General features: G+C 45.9%; 1 protein-coding gene across 1 annotated transcript in view; it reads left to right on the plus strand.

The window, feature by feature from the left end:
- Positions 1-240: 240 nt before the first annotated feature.
- LOC148039642 (uncharacterized) overlaps positions 241-24,509 on the plus strand; it is a 37,292-nt gene continuing 13,023 nt past the window's right edge. Inside the window, exon 1 of the mRNA XM_087692239.1 lies at positions 241-2,758. Coding sequence (XP_087548365.1) covers positions 1,190-2,758 — 1,569 coding nt within the window. The 5' untranslated portion in view covers positions 241-1,189. The remainder of the gene's footprint in view (positions 2,759-24,509) is intronic.

Raw genomic sequence — 24,509 nt, forward strand, 5'->3', positions numbered from 1 at the left:
ATGAGGTAAAAAATGAGATCTTACTCTAATCATGAGAGAGTGAGGACGTTGGGCATTAAAGCTACCTCAACCCCCCTCACATGAATTTGAATTCAAAATTTGCTTGGGAGATAGACTTGGTAAGAACAATAAACTCAGGGGGAAAAATGGAGGTTTGGGAGATAAGAGAACTTCCAGCCAAAATAAGAAAGAGTATAGATATAGATGTGGACTTGGACGACATTCGTGATCCAAGAAGAGCCCCGAGCCCCGAGTAGGGGCCATGGCGTCAACCCCCCAATTTCCAAAGTTTATATTGTGCACTTGGAAGTTGGGCTTGGAACCCTGTGATGACCGCTGAGGTCAAGTGTGACGACAAGAGACTGTATTAAAGGTCGCGCGTATAACGTAATACGAACATCAAAGAATTGTCGGAAGGCAGCTTTGCTGGTTCAGTCAGGGAGGCTTTTTGATCGAATCGCGCTATCTTTCTTGCCGCAACCTGCTGCAGAAGTCACTCGAGGGGCAACTCTTCCTGTTGACAGACAATTGAGCGGTCGCAGATGCAAAATCCTGTGTCGCACGCATGGGCGGCCAATTGTGACGAGAAACATGTATCAGAGGTCATACTGTGATCCCATCGCATGTGAATCTGTGCTGGCAGCGTGTTTCCCTGTGGTGTGATCGCCTGTGGAGCTTGCTTTATTACGGCTTCTACATCCTTGGTCATCCTTGTGCATGTGGCCTGTTCAAAAGCCGTCAGTTCAACCTTTGGGAGCTCCGCCCATAGGAGTTTCATAGCAGGCACATGTTAGCTTATTGTTTTATAAATGCCAATTACTGGTGCCGCGGCCTGCCCTGCTCATCAAGTTTATACATAAATCACAGTGCAGCATGTTTTCTCTGAATTGCTATAGCTTAGCATGACTCTGAAATTATGTTTGTGAAATCCATGACCGCACAGAGCCTGATACACCATACATCAAATGCAGCTTGTACTAGCTCAGTGTGCTCGGATGCATAATTGAAGCTTTAGCTTCCCAAGCATTCCACAATGTCTTTTATTTGCTGTTTGGTTAAGACTTTATCAAGGCATGAATCAACCTTTGCATGGAAGAGAAGATTGACTGTCAAGCAGACAAACGTGCAGAAAAAATTGTGCTGTTTTGAGTGTTTGTAAAGAGTGTGACTTTAGCTTTTCGCTTAGTATATGGGCCTGGAGCCATCCTCATGGTCCGATGACCAAGTTTGTGGGTCTGATGTGTTACACCTCAGTCAGATAATGTCCTCAGTGCAAGGACTGGAAACTGTACCTTGGTCAGCAGAATCTGGTCAAGTTCATGCAGGTTATCTGGTAGGAAATGAGACACAATCTTATATTGGACCACAAAAAGAAGATATTGACAAAGGGATACAGTTGAAGGACCTCGATGTTTGGGCTCTCAACACCAGTCTTGAGCCAGCTTTCCATTCCACTTGTATGTTGTACATAAGAAGGCTTACAGAAGCTTTGAAGGGAGGGCAGGACTTGTTGTATCATTTGAATAGAGAACTTGAGCAAGAGAGGACTGCAGCAGCCACTGCAGCTAATGAGGCTGTCTCGACAATTTCCCGACTTCAGAAGGAAAAAACACTTTTGCAGATGGAAGCTAGGCATTACACAGAGCTTGTAGAAGTAAAATTGTTTCATGATCAGGAGACCATTTCTTTACTTAAGGAAATAATAATAAAACAGGATGCAGAGAAGGCAGCTTTGGAGGATGAGCTGGAAAAGTACAAACGAGTCCTTGGAATACAGAAGAGAAGGGTAAGGGAAGAGGATCTTGATGAGGGTCTTTGGGAGCCATTGTCAACTGTTGATGTTTCATTTGGAGGAAAAGATCTGGATGATAGCATTTTTGGTGGTAATTTGGACCCCTTTACTGATTTAGAAGGAACCGATAAAAACATCAGACCTTCTATTTGCAGTGTGAAACCTGTACAACTGTGTGAAGAGAATACTTTTCCAGATACTGGTGTAGAAAAGGCCGCTGCAAATCCAAGGTGGACAGATCTTCAAATTGCTGCACACAAAATTGACTCAAACTTTGAACATCATGGATACACACATGTACAGAAGTTTTCACAGAAAGGTACATCTTTGGATGTGGCTTTGGATGAAAGTTGGCAAGTGCTGTCAGAACAGCTTTTACAGTTGCACAAATACATCTCATGCTTGCGAACAATCAAACTGACTGAGTTGAAGGAGCATGCTTCATGTAAAAAGGGTGGAAAATCTCTCTGCATCCATGGAAGCATGAATCAGTCCAAACAATCTTCTGAGCAGAGAACAAAATATGCCAGGAGCTTGTTTGATATTAAATGCTCGTTGAGTGCACTAAACAGCCATGTGATTGATGCATGCAATCATGAAGAGAAATTTGAGCATCCAAAACAGTCATCAACGTTTGAGGGAAGATTGCCAGATTTCCTATGCTGCAAATATGATGAAAGAACAGAAGTCTTTTTAAACACCTCAAATTCCATTGAGTGTTTAGGTTTCCATGTTAAGAAGAAAGAAGCACATGTATGGGAAGAACATGCCAGGTTAACTCCATGTAATGCTGACAGCTTAACATGCACAAACATTGAGGAGCTACAGGAACAGATTGAACTTTGTGAGAATAAATTGCAGGCATTTGATACTTTCAGAATTGGAATGGTAGAGGTCATTAAAATGATGAAGGAGAATGTTAGAAAGCCAGATGTCCTCTTGGTGTTTGCCACTGACCTTTTAGAGGTGAATTCACTTTCCTTTATCCTTAATTTGACATGTTCTGATCACCATTGGTTTTGTTTCTATTTGCAGAAGCTAATTTCGATGAGTTTGTGAAGGTAGAATAGAGGGATTGATGTGTTCTAAAACCATTAGAGAATAAGCTACATTATCCAGCTTTTACAAAAAATATATACATGTTTCCAATACCAATGATAGGTGTATTTTGGATCAACTGCAAGAGCTTGTGCTTTTGGAAGGATTGATCTAAAGAATGGGTAGTACTAGATTAGGACTCATACGACATCTCTTGACCTTGCATGCTGGCTACCCATACTTGTTGTCTCACTGTTGTATAATACTTTAACTAGTATATTCTTGCAAATTAACCTGCAAATGTTGTTCCACCAAAATGCATTTTGAGGCTCCTGGTTTGCAAGCCTTGGTTTATGAGTTGAAATGAGAAAAATTTGTTGGGTAATCTTTTGGGTGTGTCTAATTGGGTCACTTCATCTCAAAATGCAACCACGATCTTGAGGCACCACAAGATCGAGTGGATTTTGCAGTAAATGTGCCCATGCAATTGCATGAACCTTATGTTTTGTCTCAACAACAATACGTGTCTCCTCTTGGGCCTCTTCAAAAAAATGGGCAAATAAATTTGCTTAACACTAGGCTTGAGGGTGAGCCCCATCTCACCTCTCGAGAACAAGCTACAAAGGAAACTCCTTGGTTGACCCCTCTAGGTGTAGGGTTGCATAACATAACTTTGTTTCATCATTGTGTGGATAGAGGATAAAGTGCATTTTTTGCTTATTCATCCATTCTTCTAATTTTGTTGGTGAGGGGTTATCTCCTTTGAACAAAGGTATGCTAATCTTCTCCTTGTATTCTTTGTTATAGTAATAATGCTATCCATTATTGTTAGGTAGACCAATTGGTTGTTGTCTATGAGAGAAATTACCAAATGTTTGTTGTCCATGATTATTGTAAAAAGAATACTATCAATTTATCTTGTTGTCAAATGAATGATGACCAAGTGAATTAGTTCCATGTGGTGGATGATTTTGGTTGTGTTGACCATGTGTCATCATATCATCAAGGTCTTCATCATACTGAAATCTGTCATCTCTCCTTGGTTCCTCGTGAATGTGTTGATCTTGTCCATTCCTTGCATTAGGAACTTGAGGATTTTGTGGATAAATTTTTTTGTAGAAGGAATCACATCCGGGTGTGTCATCATCTTTATTAACATGTTGAAACTCTCTTGTTGTCCTTGATTCTTTGAGAAGTTTAAGTGGTGAAGTGCCATGCACATGAAGAATCCCATTCAGCTTCAATCCATCCATCCCCAACCAATGTTACTCACACTTTTTTTAGTGATGAGGCAAAGGATTTTACTCTAAGCCTCAATTGTCTTGGATGTCATTGATGGGTGTGGCCAGTAAAAGATTCCACTTTGCAGTTAGATAATCAGCAGCAGTAGTATACTTCTTGGATGATAGTTGCTGGTTTGCAATGGGCAGACCTTGTGGATGTTATTCAAAGTGAGATGGAGAGGTTCTAGATAGGCAAGTCTCTAGAAGCAAAAGGGAAAGCACTGCAACAGTAGTATTTACTCGCCTTCGTATTATGAAGCTAGCATTATGGAATGTATAGGGTCTTACATTTGGTAGTAAACAATATAGGATGTGGAAGACTATCTTTGCTGGTAATTGAGATGGATTCAATGCAATCAAATACAAGTAACACTCAACTGCTGGTGCCATTTATGTATGTAAGGGTTCTACTATTTTTTCAGTGCTTATATTCACCATATATTTGGATTATGTTGGCTGTTTGTTCTGAAAACGAGGTTCTATGGTTGGTGTGAGTGTATACACCTAATGCAGCTTGAGATCATAGTCAACTTAGGGAAGAGCTACAATATCTCCTTATGGTGTGTCTGCATTCTACGATGGATGGTCCTGCATACCAAGCTTGGGGTGCTTTGGCACCTTCCTCATTGAAACAAGATGTGTGGTCTTGCCTCCACTCGTCCCTTCCAAGCCAGGATTTACATATACTTCTCTACAGCATCTTGATACTTGGGCTAGATTGGACAGGATGCATGTTTGCTAGAGTGACTCTTTACTTCTTGTAGTACTCAATATGTGAGTGGAGAGAGATGTCCTTTTTGATCATTACCCTTTGGTCTTAGAAATGATTCTTCGGACAATGGATGCTTTCAAGGCCCTATTGGTTCGTTTGCCTTCGCAATTCAATCAATCTTTTTTGCTGCATAATCAGTTTTCAGGGTATAGGTTGTAGTTAATTGCTTCGTTTGGTGGGCAAGTCCTTTCTAAGGGCATGGATGCGTGGTTGATTTTTTGTGAGAAGGCACATACATTGTCCCAAGAAGATTTAGCATGCATATTGCAGCACATGTGATCTTGAAGATTGACGATGGTGTGAACTACTCCCTTTGGTTCTACAAAGTGGAGTATATACTTGATATTTCAACTTATGGGACTTTGTGTCATAGGGACGTGAAATTTTGAGATGCTTTAATCCTGCTGATAACATTTGATTAAGTTATTAATCAAATGTGCAAGGTTGTTTAGCACATGTGATGCACATGGCAGTTGTTTCATGGTAATAAGCCAAGAACCTCGAGGATGCAATGGGTGTCAATGGCAAAAGTTATGATAAGTTATGCCAATTGGGTTTTGGTGGTCAGTTGGTGTCAGTTTTAACTCTAGGAAAATTGTTTAGCCAATAAATGTTAGTGGTGACACCAGGAACTGGTATTAATTAATTAATTAATGCTAGTCTAAGGGTCAACAGAGGTTGGCGACCACTCTAAGTTGCAAATGGCCTAGCCAATTTAATTATGGATGGGCAAATTTAATTTTGGGCAGGATCAGAAGGGTTGAAATTAATTTTCAAGATTATTTAATTTTAAAAATTAATTTAATGGTTGGATAATTCTGAAAAATAGATTTAAAAGGTTGCCACTTGGCGAAAATGCCTATGCAAGATTGAAAAACGTTTTTTAGAGGTTGGGGAGATGGATTCAACTCATTGAGAGAGAGAGAGAGAGAGAGAGAGAGAGAGAGAGAGAGAGAGAGAGAAGGGTGCTGGTCTGATTTTCTTGTAGTGGGTGACCTCCTAGAGGTTGGAACAATAGCAATGAACCCATTTGATGCAGGCGACAGTAGTTTTGGAGTCTATAGGAGGTGGAAACAACAATTTTTGGCATCTCTGGCAGTAGGTGATAGCTTCTGAAGGGTTTCTTTGCAAAGAATTTTTGAATTTTCTCTCTTTGGCATTCTCTCATCTTCTCCAGCTTTTACTTAGTCATTCTCAACATTTCTCAGCCATTTGGAGTAGATCTCAGCCATATTTTATAGACAACAGGAGAATTTTTGGTGTAAACCCTTAATTTTTGCAGAAATTAGGGTTTAGCAACTACCTTGGGACTTGTGCGAACAAGAGAAGGCAGCGTACACTAAAATCAGCATCTAAAATTCATGGAATTGATAGGGTTTAGCAACTACCTTGGGACTTGTGCCAACAAGAGAAGGCAGCGTACACTAAAATCAGCACCTAAAATTCATGGAATTAATAGGGATTTCAGATGCCAGGCATTTGGCTAGTTGATGGTTCCAATTGTGCAAGTCCTTCTTCATGAAAATCAAGGGGCAGTTGGCTTGAATTGCTTAATGATTGTTATTATAACAAGGGGCTTTTGGAGCAGCATTTGAAAATTTGAAGGATAAGATGACTTGAGATCCTGTGCTTGTGTTACCCAATCTAAGAAAGTCATTCATGGTTCAGTCTGATGTATGTGGTAATAACATTGGAGCTGTGCTTATGCAGGATGGTTGAATTGTGACTTATGAGAGCCGAATTCTCCACAGTGTGGAGAAGAATTTGTAGATCTATGAGAAAGAGCTCTTGGTTGTAATTCATGCACTGTCTATGTGTAAACATTATTTGTTGGGGGCTGATTTTATAGTGCAGATAGATCATCAGACTTTGAGGTACTTTTTGACGCAAACAAGGTTGTTAGAGAAGCATATGAGATGGGCAAATTTCCTCTCTATGTTTTATTTTTAGATTGTATATTTTGATGGTTTAAAAAATGTGGTGGTTGATACACTATCATATAAGCCCCAAATTTCAGCCATCAAGATGGTTTATCACACTGAGTTGGATGCCATGAAAGAACAATATGCTATTGATTTGGACTTTGCTAAAGTTTATGATCAGCCTTGCAATGGCCAGAGGCATGAGCACTTTGTGCTTAGAGATGGTTTTTTGATGATGCATGGATGCTTGTGTATCACAAAGCAGTTGACGCCTAGAGTTATCACTAAAAGTCATGCCTCTCCGTATGGAGGACACAAAGGTATTGATGCCACAATGAAGGTAGTGGAGTATTTCTTTTATTAGCTAGCTTTGAGGTAAGGCCTAGAGTAGTTTGTTAGGGCATGCATCATATGTCAAAAGGTAAAGCATGCTAGGCAAAAGATACCGGGGGCTTATTGTAGCCCTTACATATTCTAGATAGGCCTTGGTAGAGCATTGCGATGGCTTTTATTTTTGAGCTTCCTAGGACACCTATAGGGAATGATGGAATATGGACTATCATTTGCAGGTTTAGCAAACATGTGTCAGAAGTGGTGTAGCAATGGAAGCATAAACATAAGCTGTAATAAACTACTAAAACACAAGACAAGAGAGAAGGAGAAAGAAAGAACAATATACATATGTGAACTCAGATATATGCTCAGGAAATGGAATCCATATATCAGACACGAGACTGTCGCATACAAAGCGAGTCACTGGCTGCGTGGGCATTGGCTTCGGCTCCTCTCTCCAGGGGACCTCCAAGTGGTGAACTGAACTATTTGAGGAGGAGCCCAGAATATATATAGTCATGCATAATGTCAGAAAATATGTTAAGTCATGCTGACCGAGTAGGAGCGATAAATGCCACAATAGCATAAAATGCTACACACTAAAAATGCCTAAATTAACTATCTAATATGCCCAACCATAATACATGCTCAGACTCACACATGAGTTGACATACTTTGCTAACACCCCTTCTCAGATCATGGGTGATTTGATACAATACAATGGTACAATGAGAATGAATCAGAAAGCATATAACATAGAACCACCAAGTAGAACCATGGATACCCAAGCAGTGGGTGATCAAGCTGCTACCAAGGTGCCTTAGAGAGAACCTGATGTTGGTATCGATCGTACTAGCTCCTGAAAATAGAGAAGATCATAGCATATTTCTATGCTTGTCCAATGTTGCTCAGTAGGCATACATGACCATCTTGTCAAAAATATCTTTGGAAAATATGTGACCATGGATTCCCTGCCTCTGGCTAGACTGCCAAAGTGTTCTCTCATGTGAGCTCCGGACGAAAGCCACCCGCTCTTTGTCAAAGAACCAGTTCATCATGAACTTGGATGTCAATCCTAGCTCCAAGATTTGAACTTGCCAGACTCCATCAATGCGTCAGGGATGTCCCTCTTTGGATCCTGTGTATTTGTATAGAAATATAGATGAGGCACGGCTGCCCCATCTCACCACCTGTTCACACTTCCTCTTTGGCACTGGAGAGTCGTGAGGAATGATCTCATCACCACCCCTAGAAAGCAACTGAGGAAGGGGCTACCAAGCCCTTCCCGCGATTCGAAGAAGAGGATCCCTTCCGCGCCTTGGACTTCGCCTTGGTCGGAGAATTTGAGGCAGACGATGACTCGTTGAAGGAGTCCGCATCCCGCTTCATCTTCTGCTTCTTTTTCTTCCTAGAAGTTGCTAACTCTTTGCAATCCTTCCGTAAATGGCTCTTTTTGCCACAGTGGTAACATTGGGCCTTTGACTTCTTTATCTTCGAACCCCTCTCCAAAGCTGCAAGAGCCTCACCTGAACCTCCATAATGTGATGGAAGCTGCCCTTGTAGTCGCAAAGTCGCCTCATGCTCAAGCAACATCGAGGACATATGAAGAAAACTGACAGGAGTCATAGATGTCTGCGCCCGTAAAGCATTCGCCACTCCATCAAACTCTTGAGGAAGCTTGTAGAGTACCGTACCAACAAGATGTGCCTCTAATAGGGCAGATTGCATAGTGTAAAGATGGTCCTGGATTTAGGTAACTCGAAGTAGGAATGATTGGATCGTATCTTTGGTTTCAAACTTCAGTTGTTGGAGTTGACCATAGAGAGTAATGGCCCTCATGGTGGAAGGAGCCTTGTACATCAATTGCAACTTTGACCATACGTCTGAAGTTTTCCTGCAGGAGGTGACTGCCAATAGGACTTCTTTGGAAATACACCGAAGTAAGGCCGAATAAGCACGAGCATCATCTAAATCCCATGTAAGCATTGCTTCCTCATGGTTGACTTCATCAAAATCAGCTAGAATAGGAGAAGGTTGTTGAGAATGTGCAATAGCTCCGCCAACCACGTACCATAACCGCTTCTAGATAAACCAGATCTTCATTACTGCAGTCCACGTGTAATAATAAAGTCCATGGAGCTTGTCATTAGTGGATGTGCATGGATGAGCCATTTATAGAGGATTTAGAAGAGAAGTAGAGAAGAGAAGGTATTTGGAGAGGAAACATAGCCAAAACACGAGCACGGACTGCAAAAAAACAAGAGTTCACATACAATATAGCCCAAAATCTGACCAAAAGAAGACAAAGGCTGCTGCAAAAAATCAACAAATTAGTCAAAAACTGCCAAAAATAGCAAAAACGACCTACAAGTACAGTCGCCTGGCCAAGGAGTCAGGAACACCAAAATGCAGGGTGAGTACTGTCACAAATAGGCCGAAAAACTATCGCAGCAGCTTGAAAACTGAAAACTTAGGCAATAGAGGGGCTGTAGACAACAGGCGATGGCAAATTTGCAGAAAATGCAAGTAAAACATGTCGCCTGTATGGAGCAGCAATGACCTAATCAGTAAGGGTGTAAACAGTCCTGAAATCAATAAGAAAACACAGCAAAAGCACAAATCTTGAAATTTGATACCATGTTAGAAGTGGTGAAGCAATGGAAGCGTAAACATAAGCTGTAATAAACTGCTGAAGCACAAGATGAGAGAGCAGGCGAAAGAAAGAACACAATACAAATGAGAACTCAGATGTATGCTCGGGAAATTGAATCCATATATCAGACATGAGATTGTTGCATACAAAGTGAGTCACTGGCTGCGTGGGCACTAGCACTGGCTCCTCTCTCCATGGGACCTCCAGGTGATGAACTGAACTATCCAAGGAGGAGCCCATAATATATTTAGGTATGAATAATGCCATAAAGTATGTCAGGTTGGCCAGCATTTAATACTGGCTGATTGGCAGCAATAAATGCCACAATAATACAAAATGCTAGACACTAAAAATGCCTAAAATAACTATCTAATGTGCCCAGCCATAATACATGCTCAGACTCACACATGAGCTGGCATACTCTGCTAACAACATGCCCATTTCATTCTGATGAGGAAGAAAATAATGTCTAATCATATGGTACGATTATTTTTGCAACACATCTTTAAGTATCATGGTATGCCAGAGTTGATCATTAGTGATTGAGACCCTCGGATGACTAGTTTATTTTGAAAGGGGTTGTTTGAGAATATGGGTACCATGCTAAAATTCTTATGATTCTTCTATCTGCAGACAGATGGTTAGTTTGAGGAAGCAAATTCCATGGTATTGGATCTTTTGAGGTGCTATGTTTCAGACCACAAAACATAGTGGGAGCACTATTTGCCATCAGTTGAGTTTACATATAACAATACAGTTCATAGTTCCATCGACAAAGCTCCATTTGAGGTAGTTGAGGGTGGCAAGAAGGTGCCACCTATCTTGTAGACTAAGAATAAGATCTTTGAGACTGATCGTTATGTGGAAAACTTGGATGCAACCTATGCAAAGATAAAATATACACTTCAGAGATCACAAGAAAAGCAAAAGAAGGCAGTTGATTGCCATAGATGTGCTTTGCAGTTTACAGAGGGTGATTATATATTTTTGCGTTTTGAAAAGGCAAGGCTGAAAAATATGAAAGGAAGAGAGAGATTGTATCTGAAGTTGAGTATGAGATACTATGGGCCCTTCCAAGTGTTGGAAAAGATTAGCAATATAGCATATCAGTTGAAATTACCTCCACATTGACGGATACACAATGCCTTTCATGTCAGTTTGTTGAGGCCTTTTTGTGGTGATGTGCCAGAGGATATGTTTGCTGAAATTTAGCTTGAGGTTGATGTCAAAAGGTGACAAACCAGTGAGACAGTAGGGTTGGCAGGGAGGAACACGGAGTGAACTCGGCAAACATGGAGAAGAGAAGAGAAGAGAGAAGAAACTCTGATGAATGGAATGATGAAGTTCTGAATCATAGAGTGAATGTGATACAAGGAAACAAGGGTGCTGTAGCACAAGGAAGATGATAATGACAGCCACGAACCATGAACCACAATGTCCTCCTGAAGGGGTGTGAGGGTAGTGGAGAGGCTAGAGAGAAGAGGTGACGGGACTGAATGAATCAGCCGTGAGGAATGAATGAGAGTGGCCTATAAACAGGCACAGCCAGTCTAGGATGGCGCCCCTTTTTGGAGCTGCAAACCCTAAATGCAAAACACAGAAACGCAAAAACGCAAACTGCGGGTGAAGTGTTTCTCAACACCCCCTATGAGGCCTAAAAAGGGGAACAAGAGAAGAGTGAGATGGAGATGCAATGCTTATGTAGCAGGTGCCACTTGGATAGTGTCCCTTGTGGGAAAATTGTTCACTTGCCCAAGTGCCCTAGTACATAGATGATGAAATCATGCAATGCATAGGAGGAATGTCGGACTTTGTGTGGTGCCGAGAACCATAAGGATATGCTCGTACTCGATCTCGGGAGGTGGCTCCATGCTAACCAAGTGACCAAGGCAAGAAGAGGAGGAAGAAGATATAGAGGATCCCTAAGATCCAAGATTTCCACCGGACAGAGAACCTGCAGTAAAGAACAGTAGACAGAGTGAACTGGAGAACCCGAAACACAACCTCGGGAAAGAAGCCACTAGCTCCGTGCATCCATGCTAGAAGGAATAGAAAGGCCTCGTCACCAAGTCGTAGTAGCTGAACCTTCGAGGTCCCAATCTAGGTGGTACATGAAGATTATGCGTATCAGGAGAAGAGATGACTGGTCGAAGATAGCCACCCCAAAAAAGTAGAGGATAGGTGAAGAACTTCATGTGGAGTAGGTTCCCTCTCTGAGGTGGGAGGTGGAGGGGCCCCCACTGAAGTCGAAGAAGAAGTAGATGCCCCCTCTGAGGGCAAAGAAATAACATCCCCCTCTGGATCCCCTTTTGAAGGGGATAGGAAATCCAAAAACTCATGGATCACAGACTCCGAAATGTCTAATGATGAAGTGTCGTTGGTCGTGCCGAAGAAGGTATCTGGGGTGCCGAAGAGCACCCAGAGGTAGCCTCTCCAACCTGAGTAGTCGAGGGTGGGAAAGGGTGGGGCTCAGAATGAGCAAGAGGTGGGCAACAATCGCTATCTCTCAGTGGAGTAGACTGGGTAGCCGAAGAAGAGGAAGGAGTCGAGAAGCCACTGTCTCTTGAAGGAGTAGACGGACGAGGAGACGGTATCAAGCAATCACTGTCTCTCGGTGGAGTGGACTGCAGAGCCGTAGGTCGTGGAAGCCACTGTACTTGAAAATAGGTGGGAGAAGACTGCCGCTGGCATTGCGACGATCTCCAGGAGGTCGTAGCACCAATCGATCCTCCATGTGCTCGAAAGGACTTAGTGCGCATCGGATGCGTCTTAGTGCCTTGAGCATAGTACTCATAGTCGATGCAGAACAATCTTTGTGGCCCAGAAAGGAGAGGTGGCACAAGGAGTGCCTAGTGGAAGACGCATATACTCCAGGGGGGTGGGGAGCAAGGGTCGAAGTTGGCAAGCATCGGTGGTATGTCTGGTGATGCCACAGTAGGAGCACCCAGTAGTCTGGTCATCTGTTGGTAAAGAAGCCATGGATACCAGTGCGCCTTGTTGAAGAAGGAAGAGATCAGCCACCATGAACCACGAATTGGAATGTCCGCCTCAAGGGATGTGAGAGCAATGTGAAGCACAAACCGCAATGTCTGCCTCAAGGGGTGGGAGGGCAATGGAAGGGCTGGATGTGAGCTGCCTGTGGGAGGGGGATGCGACCAGCAACAGTAAGAGATTGCAACCAGTAGAAAAACGCAGGTGAGGAGAGAGAAAGACTAAAAACGCAGGTAGGATAACCTGCGAGAGAGAGAAAGACTAAAAACGTAGGCAGTAGGTGAGAGAAAGACTAAAAACACAGGCAGAACAGCCTGCAAGAGAGAAAAAGACTAAAAACGCAGGCAGCAGGAGAGAGAGACTAAAAACGCAGGCAGGACAGCTTGCAGGAGAGAGAGAGACTAAAAACGCAGGAAGAAAACAGCAGCAGCAGTCAATATGCTGAAATCAGCTCCGAACAATGTGTGATAGGCTGGGAATAGGTGCGAGACTATTGTAGACAGCAATGGCTAGCTTGGACCGTGATGTCCTCCGTGTTTGGGGTGTGCGCAGCAAGCTGAAATACCTAAAATCTGCAAAAACGAGATTGTTTTCTGAATGGAGAGTGATCAGCAACAGTCCTGCTGTAAATAACTGCAAACTGTAGGTGGAAGGTTGGAAACATGCGCCAGATTGTAGATGACAGCAAGGGACAGCTGAGATTGCGATGCCCTCCGCGAAAGGGGTGTGGGCAGCAAGCTGAAAACACTTGAAACCTGCAAAAACGAGGTTTTGATGCAGGGGAAGAAGAAGAAGATAAGTGGATGTCGAACCCGCCACCGGTCTTTGCCTTCACTGGAGTGGAGGATCTTTGCCACTGTTTGAGCAAAACCGGCTCTGATACCATGTCAAAAGATGACGTATCAGTGAGACAGTAGGGTTGGCGGGGAGGAACACGGAGTGAACTCGGCAAACATGGAGAAGAGAAGATAAGAGAGAAGAAACTCTGATGAATGGAATGATGAAGTTTCGAATCATGGAGTGAATTTGATACAAGGGAACAAGGGTGCTATAGCACAAGGAAGATGATGATGATAGCCATGAACCACGAACCGCATTGTCCTCCTGAAGGGGTGTGAGGGTAGTGGAGAGATTGGAGAGAAGAGGTGACAGACTAAATGAATCAGCCATGAGGAATGAATGAGAGAGTGGTCTATAAATAGGCACAGTCAGTCTAGGATGGCACCCCTTTTTGGGGCTGCAAACCCTAAACGCAAAATGCAAAAACGCAAAAACGCAAACTGCGGGTAAAGGGTTTCTCAATAGTTGAGGAGCTGGATGAGATTTTGGTACTTGAGCAGATTTTGGCACATTAGGAAAAAAAGGTTAGAGGTAAAGTTTCTAGGAGATACTTAGCGAAGTTTTAGAACTAATCACCAATGGATGCAAATGGATGGAAGAGGATGACTTGGTAGACCATTCTCAGTTGTTGCAGCTTTACCTAGATGCCTTTTAGTGAGAGTCAACTTCAGTTTGAGCTCAGTCAGGTTTAGTAGAGTAGGGGTCTGGAGTATTGCTTGATGCTTAAGGGGGAGGTAGCACTTCCATTTCCCCAATTGTGGATAGCTCTTGTATGTAGTGGATCTTTGATGTATTTAGCATGCATCCAAGGTACTGTCCTGATAGTATGTCTGCCATGAGGTCACTACTAAGTATACTAGTCACTGTGAGATGTATGTGGATAAGTATGGTTGTTACCGTGGCTTTGAGACTATACTTTTGCATCAGTTTGGGATCAGTTCATGATCAATTGGGCATGAGCTTTAGCCTCAATTTTGAGATCAAATTTTGATAAGTTTCGGTTCAGTTTTTGATTAGTCTGAGAACCACTTATGGTCACTTTTGAAATTAGTTTTGCATTGCTTTTTGCATTAGTTACTAACCAGTTTTTGCAATGAGTTTGTGATTAGTTTGGGGTCATATTTGCAATAGTTTGTGATCAGTTCTTAGATTAGCAAATGATTAGTTTATGATCAGATTATGCTCAGTTTTCAATGGTCTTCAACTAGTTCCATGGACAGCAGCATGTTAGTCAATGCCATTGATAATTTCGACCATGGTTGATGCCGAGTTTATGCTTCACTATGGTTGTAAAGTCAGAACAGTTGAGAAACATGAGTTATGGATGCATCCAAAGGGTTTCTAGCAACAGTTTTGGACTGTATTTCAGATTTATATCATGCTTATGTTGGTTGGAAATTTTCAACTGGTTTGGGACATATGGCATGGTCGGACAATAGTGGCCAATGTTGTGACCATGATGCCTTGTGGAAATTCCAGTGCAGTATGTTTTTCCTTTAGCAGAATGCAGTGCAATTGAGGACAATTGTAGGGAGGAGATTCGTTACGAGGATGTGAAATTTTGAGATGCTTTAATCTTGCCAATAACATTTGATTAAGTTATTAATCAAATGTGCAAAGTTGTTTAGCACATGTGATGCACATGGAAGTTATTTTATGGTAATGGGCCGAAGACCTCGAGGATGTAGTGGGTATCAAAGACAAAAGTTGTGATAAGTTATGCCAATTAGGTTTTAGTGGTTAGTTGGTATCAATTTTGACCCTAGGACAATTATTTGGCCAATAAATGTCAATTAGCATCAATTAACTAATTAATGCTAGTCTAAGGGTCAATAGAGGTTGGAGACCACTCCACATTGCAAATGGCCTAGCCAATTTAATTACGGATGGGCACATTTAATTTTGAGCAGGGTCAGAAGGGCTGAAATTAATTTTCAGAAGTCTATTTTAGTCATTGTGAGAGAGGAGGTTGTTAGAGAGTAAGAAGATACTGCTGATGTGATTTTCAACCACTAGGGACTATTCCTACACCATGTAATAGGAAATTGCAGCCACCTCGAGGTACATGCTTAGAATTGAGGGCCCAAGACTTGAATTCGAGTAGTTGAAATTGAGGAATTTTAGGGACAATATCAGATTTGGGACCGAATTTGTCTTTCAAGGAACAAGGTGAAGGCCAACAAACCAAAGGGCAATTGGTCTAAATTGCTTGTTGATTGTTTGTATAGCAAGATGCTTTTGGATCAGCAAAGGAGATTGTGGGATTTCAACTTGTACTCAATCCCTTAGCAATTAATGTTAAAGAAATGCTGAAAGGGGTGCTAGTTTTGAGGCCACTAGGTGTCTATTGTCCAAGATTGATAAGGTAATGTATGCATTTCAGTTTATACTCATTTATTAATTGCTGTAATTAAGTGCTTGAAGAGATTTATCACCCTCTCTGAGAAGTAAGGTTGGTTTTAAGGTTCCATCATCGAGATACCTTCAATTTCCTCAAATTCCCACTTGAAAGTCCAAAGCTTTGCTCTAGTACTAAAATTGAGTTCAACTGAGCATTATAGTAAGAATGTCTTCAGGTAGTGAGATGGGATCCAACAGGGATGATGCCTCTCAATTTGAAAATTCACAAAGTATTGGGGAAAATGCAATGTTTGATCTTGGACAAGGTAGGCAACATGGACAACAAGCTAATAATGTTGGTTTAGACCAAAATGTGGGTCCTTCTAGGCCTTTAGAAGCTAACGATCAGCAAGAGGAAGATGAATTTGATGACTAGTTTAAATATCATTTGAGGACAGCAGTTGAAATGTTTATGCAATTGTCAAATGATGCTTAGTTCATGTGCTTTTTGTACCCCTTAAAAGAGGGCACCAAAGGCAAGAAGAGGAAATCATCTTTAAGAGCTTTAGGATAGCAAGATACACCGAAGTAAGAGCCAATTCAACATCATGATGTTCCAAACGTGGGTAATGAGCATAAGCAAATGATACCGATGGGCAAATTGTGTTAGCAAAGTATGTCAGCTCATGTGTGAGTTTGAGCATGTATTATGGCTGGGCACTTTATGTAGTTATTTAGGTATTTTTAGTGTGTAGCATTTTATGATATTGTAGCATTTATTGTTGCCAATCGGCCAACATTTAATGCTGGCCAACTTGACATATTTTACGGCATTATTCATGCCTATGTATATTCTGGGCTCCTCCTCAGTTAGTTCAGTTTACCACCTGGAGATCTCGTGGAGAGAGGAGCCGGTGCTGGTGCCCACACAGCGAGTGACTTACTACTATATGCGACAGTCTCGTGTCTGATATATGGATTTCTTTTTTTTTTTTGCAAATAAAGTGTGGCTAATTATATTACTTTAGAAAAAACCTGAATACAAAGAAGTGCTCATGCTCAACAGACCAAGCTGGAGCTTGTGAAAGTCACAGATACATCATATATACAAGCCTCTCAAGGCGGTCTAGGGGGGATAGGGGCTAGAAGCCATGGAGGGTGGGTGTATCGCCATCTGTGGCTGCTTGCTTGCATCACGAAGAACAGGTCTTGGCCGCCCCAAGTGCGCCTGAAATGACCTCGGAGCTCCTGACGAGCCCTGGACTCACCCTGAACCTGATCCCATCGGCCTCGAAGGGAGTGGATGATGGGGATCCAGAGCTCCACTAGGGTTGCCTGTACTGAAAGTCTCTCTCCGCCGAAAGCCACCTGACACCGCACCTTCCAGATATGCCAACCAATAAGACTCCCTATGATTTCCTATACCTCAGAGCGGTCTGCTATGGGCTCCAGTAACTGGCGGATGGGAAGAGCCTCTAAACCCACCACTGCGCATGACCCTGCCTCGATCATGAAAATCGTGTCTTGCATTCCGGCCTCATACAGAAGGTGACAGCCTTGGCTGACCTCCTGCCAACAGAAAGCACCCCAAGAGATACATCCAAGGCTGGGTGCTATGCGGCGCAAGATGCGACATACTCCTTTCCACACGAGCTGTGCCGCCTCACAAGACCAAAGGCAGTGCTTTGGGGTTTCCATTGATTGCTGTGTGCAGCACTTACAAACTCCCTCCTTTTGTATCTGGGCAAGCCAGCTTCCCACTGCCAAGCCTCCATGTGCCACCAGCCATAAAAAATACGATACCCTCCTCGGTCTCTAGCTGTCTCATAGGTGGCGCCAGAAGGTCCGTCGAAACGGCTCCGTGATGTTGTGCTCTGCCCAGTGCCTGCTACGTGACGACGCCCAATCCATGTCCTCCCACATCAGTACGTGTCTGCCAATCCTGGCGGTGTACTCCAAGAACCTCTGTGTCTTCTTGGCAACCGCAGTGGCCGGCCAAAGCCACTCTCCCTGATCCCACTCCAGCTCCTCAAGTGGCCTTCCTTCCAAGATCTAGAGGCGCCACTCCCTTAGCTCCTGCCAAAACACCAAAGGGTCCAACCGCCATGTCTTCCCCTGAATGCCAACCACCTGGATTCTCTTCCATGAAAGGACTGCTAACCCCTCATCCTGGTGCCCTCTGTCAAGAGCTAGACGCCCCCCCTCCTGCACTGTGAAAAAGGTTCTAGGTGGAGCGCCACCCACTCTTCCTGCCACCTGTAGGGAGATGCCAGTTGGTGAAAACCTAGCGGCCTATACCTCCTTGGGCTCTATCGGCTCTCGAATCGGGGGGGCAAGCCACTCCTAAGGTAGCGCTTCGTCTATCTCCCTTCTCCTCAGCTCCACTCCTCGCTGGCAGCTTGATGCATGCTTCAGCACCTCCTCGTCCGCCATCCTATACACCTCCCGCCATGTCCTGATGGTACGAGCTGGGCTAGCTTCCCATCCAGCCCATTGGATGTGAGGGCCCTCGCCAATTTGTGCCCCTTTCCGATCCCTGACCTTGGGGTTCCAAATCACCGACTGACGGTCAATCTCCTCCTTGTAGCCTGGGGGGCTCTGGATAAGGGCCTTGCGGAGGCCCTGCCGCACATGGAGCAAGCTGCATAGGAAGGATGATCTGGGGGGGGGTGATCTGGGCTGACGTGAAGATCTATCTCAGGGACGGCCTCTACTCACCGCCAAGCCTCGGTCTACAGTCTTGAAGACCCTCCTGCAATAGGACCTTCCAGGTTTGCCCTCCCGGTGTGAGGCCTCGGACAACTAGCTTGCCCAGGAGGGCCATACTCTGATACTCTGGGTCTATGATCCCGAGCCATCCCTCTGACCGATGTCGTATAATGGTCGCCCACGCCACCTTGGCTCTGGAATCCCTGGAGCCGTCTGACCCGAACCAAAGGAAATTCCGCACTAGGCGGCGAAGCTGCATTACGCAGGAGGAGGAGAAGCACCAACACAAGGCGATGTACCAAGCCATCGCTAGGAGGACCTGGTTAACTACCAGGGCTTGGCCGGCTAGTGAGAGGCGAGCCGTGCTCCAGTAGGTCAGCTTCCTCCGAATAGAATCGAGGACTGGAAGAAACTGCTGGGCGGGAGTGATGTTGAGTCTCACCTCGAACCCTAGTTACCGGATGGTCTGTCCTCTACTCACCCATCTAAATCCCAGGTGGACGCCCCACTCCGTGCTAGAGTTCGGGTCTGTGAGGAAACCAACCGACTTTTGTGAGTTGATTTTCGCTCCCGTTGCAGAATAGAACACCTCAAAAGCCAACCTTACTCTTTTAAGCATCAACTCGTCGTCCTCTATGTAAAGCGCTGTATCATCTCCATACTCTGAGTCTAACAACTCGGTCTCCTCTCTTACTGGAAGTTGGAGGCCATGTAAACCGCTCACACGTGACCTGAGGAAGTGAGACATCGCCTTTGCAAAGAGAAGGAACAGGTAGGGGGCCAGGGGGCAGCCCTGTCGGACCGATCTCTCCAGCCGAAACTCCTCCTCTCACCTCCCTTCTATGAGAACCCTGCTGGAGGCCGATCTGTAAAGTGCGGAGACCCCGGAAATCCGAGCTTGGGGGAAACCCAACCTCACCATGGTGCCCTCTAGGAAATCCTAGTCCACCCTGTCATAGGCTTTCTCAAAGTCCAAGTGTAGTACGGCCAGTCTTTGCCCACTGTGCTGGGCCCACTCTGTCGCCTCAAAGAAGGCGAATACATTGTCCAGGATGCTCCTATCCTTGACAAAGCCTGTCTGTGTGTCATGGATGATGTCAGGAAGCAAGGGGCGTAGTCGCCTACCAATCATCTTTGCCAGTGCCTTATAGGCCCACTGATAGTAAGGTGATCGGTCTCCATTGGGAAAGCTCCAACCAGTCTCCCCCTTTGGGGAGAAGACTGATAAGGCCTGCCGATAGACTCCCTGGCATCTGTCCTGAAGTGAAAATCTCTTGAAAGGCCAACAGTAGGGGGTCCTTCACCACTTTCCAGAAGGTAGTGAAGAAAGCCTTAGAGAGGCCATCCTCTCCCAGGCATTTTTGCCCGTCGTGTGTATGGAAAGCCTCCTCTAGTTCATTCTCTGTGAAGAGGGCTAGGAGGGAGTGTCCCATCTCCTCTGTGACAAGGGACGGGATATTATCCCAGACTTGCTGTCTACCTCGCTGTCCTCTAGCTGAGTTCGTCTCCTGCTGGAAGAGGCGACTATAGTAGTCGGTGGCAATCTCCATCACCTCGTCTGGGCAAGAATGGATCCTGCCATACTGATCTCAGAGGCTGCGTATCTGCTCTCCTAAGGTGCGAGGTTGGTGCGCTTGAAAAAACTCCTTGCACATCGTGTCCCCCTTCTGCATCCAGAAAGTTGTTGAGGTGCGGAAAGAGAACTCAGAGCGCCTGTCCTCTAGACTAGCAATGGCTGCTCGTGCATGCACCTCTTGTGCGTGGAGAGTGGGGTCCCCTGGTGCTACCTGTAATAATCTCTGCGTGGTTGCAAGGTCCCGTTGGAGTGCTCTCTCCTCCCAGCTCTGCTGCCTGGCCTGTATGGCTGCCTCTTGGCAGATCCTACTCGACCCAGCTAGGGCCTTTGCGACCTCCTCTGCGATCTGGCCCCTCCTGCCCCACTCTCTGGTCCAAATCTGCTCTATCTGTCTCGTCACCTCCTCCCTCTTGTAGATCGAGTCAGGGATCTGGCAAGATCGTGAATCTAGGGCAGATGCTGGGGGATCTAGTGCCAGGAGAACTGGGCAATGATCGGCGGACAACGTGGTGCCCGCCAACTGCCCAATTTGGCCTCCCCGAGAGCCTCCCTACTCTCCCACATAAAACCTGTCCAACCACTCTAGCAAAGCTCCACCTAGCCGTCTGTATCCCCAAGAGAAGTCCAGCGACCTCTCCCTCCTGTGGAAGGCAGGGTCTCTCCAAGCATCGCGTGCTCCTACTGCCAGTAGAAACACCTCCCATACCTCCTGCTCCTCCCCGACCAATGCCCTGGTAGTTTCTCCCTCTACCCTACTGGTCCTCCAAAGCCTCTAGGTTGTTGAAGTCTCCTCCAACAATCCAGGAGTCCACCTCTGAGAGTCCTGCGATCTCCACCCAGAACCTGTTGCGTGCCCTAACCTCCTTGGGGGCATATATATTAAGGACTCCAAGGCAAGAGTCCCCGATATCCAATCTGATCCATAGCACCCTCCCTGCCACTATCGTCTCGTGGTCGTGAACACAAGCGGTAAGACTCGGACCAATAGAGGTGCACACGCCTCCACTCCTGCTGTGGGCACCTATGGCGTGCTCCCAGTAAGCGTGCAAGATGCCTGGGAGTACCTTCCCTACCCGCTGGGCCTGGGCGAGGGTGAGCTTGTGCTCCTGTAGAAGTAAGATGTCGATCCGTAAGGCCAGGGCAGATTGTAGCTTCTGCTGAACAATCAATTTCCTGGAACCACGTGCCCCACTGTAGTGGAGGCTATTCACATTCCAGGATGCAAGGTGTAAGCTCATAGGGAAACCTGTGACTGCCCGAACAGGCATCTGTTTGATGTGGAGGCTCCTGATGATGAGGAGGAGCTATGAGGCATGTAGGTGTGCTTCGTCACCGATTTGGATGGTGAGCTCCATTCCCCCATGGTGGCCCTTGGCTGGACCATAGGGGTGATAGACGTTCCAGGTGGTACTACCAATTCATCTATCAGCCATGCAGAGAGTCGAGACTCTGTGCATTGGTAGTGTGCCAGGGGCCACTCGATCACATCCCTTGGAACCCTCCATTGTGGAGAGGCTCGGAAGATAATGCTCAGGTGAGGGACCTCGGCACCAGCCCACCAGTTAATGTTCATCATGCAACTAGGCCACTCCTGTGCTAACAATGCTATCCTTCTTCTCCCATCCACTGGGAGGTGTGGTCCGCCACCTGACTCTTCAACTTTTCCTCTATCTGTGTCATCATCCACTCCCCTGAGTGAGAGGGCTGAAGAAAAAAAGCATAGTTTGGTCCATCCAGTGGTGCTAGAAGATGGACCTTGCCCCTCCTTGACTTACGAACCACGAAGATCCCCACCTCTAGAGGTAGTGGGAACTCTCCGTGCTCTGCAACTCTCAAGTAGGACCATGGGTCACTGCGGAAGAACTCCTATGGCAATAGGTGAGGCTATCTCGGGAAAGTGTGACGGGCGGCAGGGGTGGATGAGCTGGTGGCTGTGTGGGAGGGAGGGGACTACTGGTGCGAAGAGGATGTAGGCATGTGTGGCTCATCACCTCCTGTGGTTGGAAGGGGGGGGGGTCGCTTGAACTAGGTGCGGATCAGGGGGGTGCTCGGTACGGGAGGTGGTGGAGGGAGGATGATCGAGGGATGGTGGGATGGACAGAAGTACATGGCGGGTGTGGGGGGGGGGGGGCTGGTGGTCTTGGAAGTGGAGGGCTCTGGGCCAGGGTTAGTGGGGGGGGGGGGCATGGGATGTGGAGGGAGATGGGTGTGGGGGCTGTGGGGACTCAGGAGAGGTAGTCTGTGGCATGGGTGGTGGTTGTGGGGGGTTGCGGTCCTGCCGGGTGGGGCGGGTAGGGGGGTTTGTGGAGTGCTCTGCCGAGGGGGCATCACACGCCCTCCTACTCCCTGCCGAGGCTGGGTCTGAGATGCTGGCTGCGCCCCTCCTGCCGTCTCCCTCTCTGTCGTCTCTGGACCCATGTAAAGCCATCAATGTCCACCTGCGGGCCTGTTGGCGGTGCCACCTTGGCTCCGAAACGCGTGCAACCTGCTGCCTGATGCCCAAAGTCGTGGTAGCGTAGGCACTGCCCTAGCTGCCCCATCACAATGACCTGTTGCCTAAAGGAGTGCCGGCCCGCCTCAATCTCTAGGAACTATGGGATATTCTTGACCTCTTTCACTGCCACCCGTACTTTTGGGACTTCTATTGCTTCGCGGATGCGGGAAGGATAGTGCCGAAGAGCCGACCAAAGTCTTCCACCAACTGGTGATACTCTATTGCCAGGCCGGGGAAAAGAAGTGTGACTGGGTGTCAGAGAAACCTTTTGTGGAGTGCAAACGCCTCCACAATAAAGCCACTGTACCAGGGGACCATGTATATGACCCCCTTCGTGGACGCATACGGTGAACTGGCAAGTAACTCACGAGCTGTGTCTGTCGAACTGAGCTGGACCATGAAGATCCCTTGGCCTAGTAGGACCACCTCCATGATCTGCGTTGTGCCGATGTGCAGCGTGGAGTGAAGCCAGTCCCGAAGCTGGGCCCTGGCTAAAGAGTGTCCTACTACCTGACCATAAATTGCTGTTTCCTTTAGCTCCAGCTCCTTACCTCGGACGGCTAAGAGCTGCTCCTTAGAGAGGACGACATGCAAGGTGTTTGACTGGGGGGCACTCGCTGAGTGCGCCGGCGTCTGACCAGAGGTTTCCATTGCACGTTTCTTCTGCGAGACAACCAGTCACGTCGCGGTGCTACCTGGTTGGGGGGGGGGGGGAGTAGTTGCTGCAGATAGAGAGAACAACTGGGGGGTGGGGGGATCAATCGCAAGGGGGGGGGGGGACTATGTTGGTTTCCGTGGAAAGGAGGCCTGGCGAGGGAGGCCTGTAGACAGATCAATGGTGAGGGAGGCCTGGCGGGGGGGCAGCGAGTCTGTCAGGGCGTGGGGAAACTGCCAAGCAGGGGGGAAACAGCCAGGCGGGTGGGGGGGGGCAGCAGACAGGCGGCCATATATGGATTCCATTTCCCAAGCATACATTTAAGTTCTCATCTGTATTGTGTTCTTTCTTTCCCTTTCTCTTTTGTCTTGTGTTTCAGCAATTTATTACAGCTTATGTTTACGCTTCCATTGCTACTCCACTTTTGACATGGTATTAGATTTCGGGATTTGTGCTCCTGCTGAGTTTTCTTGCTGATTTCCAGACTGTTTTTACCCTTGTTGATCAGGTGATTGCTGCTCCATACGGGCAACGTGTTTTACTTGCGTTTTCTGCAGATTTGCCATTGCTGCTGTCTACAGTCCCTGTGCTGCCTGTGTTTTCAGTTTTCAGGCTGCTGCAACAGTTTTCCAGCCTATTTGTGGTAGTATCCGGTCTACGTTTTGGTGTTCCTGACTCCTTCCTGGCTGGGTGATTGTACCTTCAAACCGTTTTTGCTGTTTTATGGCAGTTTTTGACTTTTTGCAGTAACTTTGGTCTTGTTTTGTTAGATTTTGGGTTATATTGTATGTGAACTCTTGTTTTTTTGCAGTCTGTGCTCGTGTTTTGGCTGTGTTCCCTCTCCAAATACCTTCTTTTCTGTACTCCTCTTCTAAATCCTCTACAGATGGCTCCTCCATGCACATCTATTGATGACAAGCTCCATGGACCTAATTATTACACCTGGAGTGCGGTGATGAAGGCGTGGTCTATCCAGAAGTGGTTATGGTACATGGTTGGCGGAGCTATTGCACGTCCTCAACACCCTTCTCCTATTCCAGTTGATTTTGATGAAGACAACCATGAGGAAGCAGTGCTTACATGGGATTTGGATGATGCCCATGCTTATTCG

The sequence above is a fragment of the Lygodium microphyllum genome, chromosome 2, assembly GCF_053477565.2.
Source record: "Lygodium microphyllum isolate KBCC chromosome 2, Lygodium_microphyllum_v1.1.10, whole genome shotgun sequence".
Taxonomy (NCBI): Eukaryota; Viridiplantae; Streptophyta; class Polypodiopsida; order Schizaeales; family Lygodiaceae; genus Lygodium; species Lygodium microphyllum.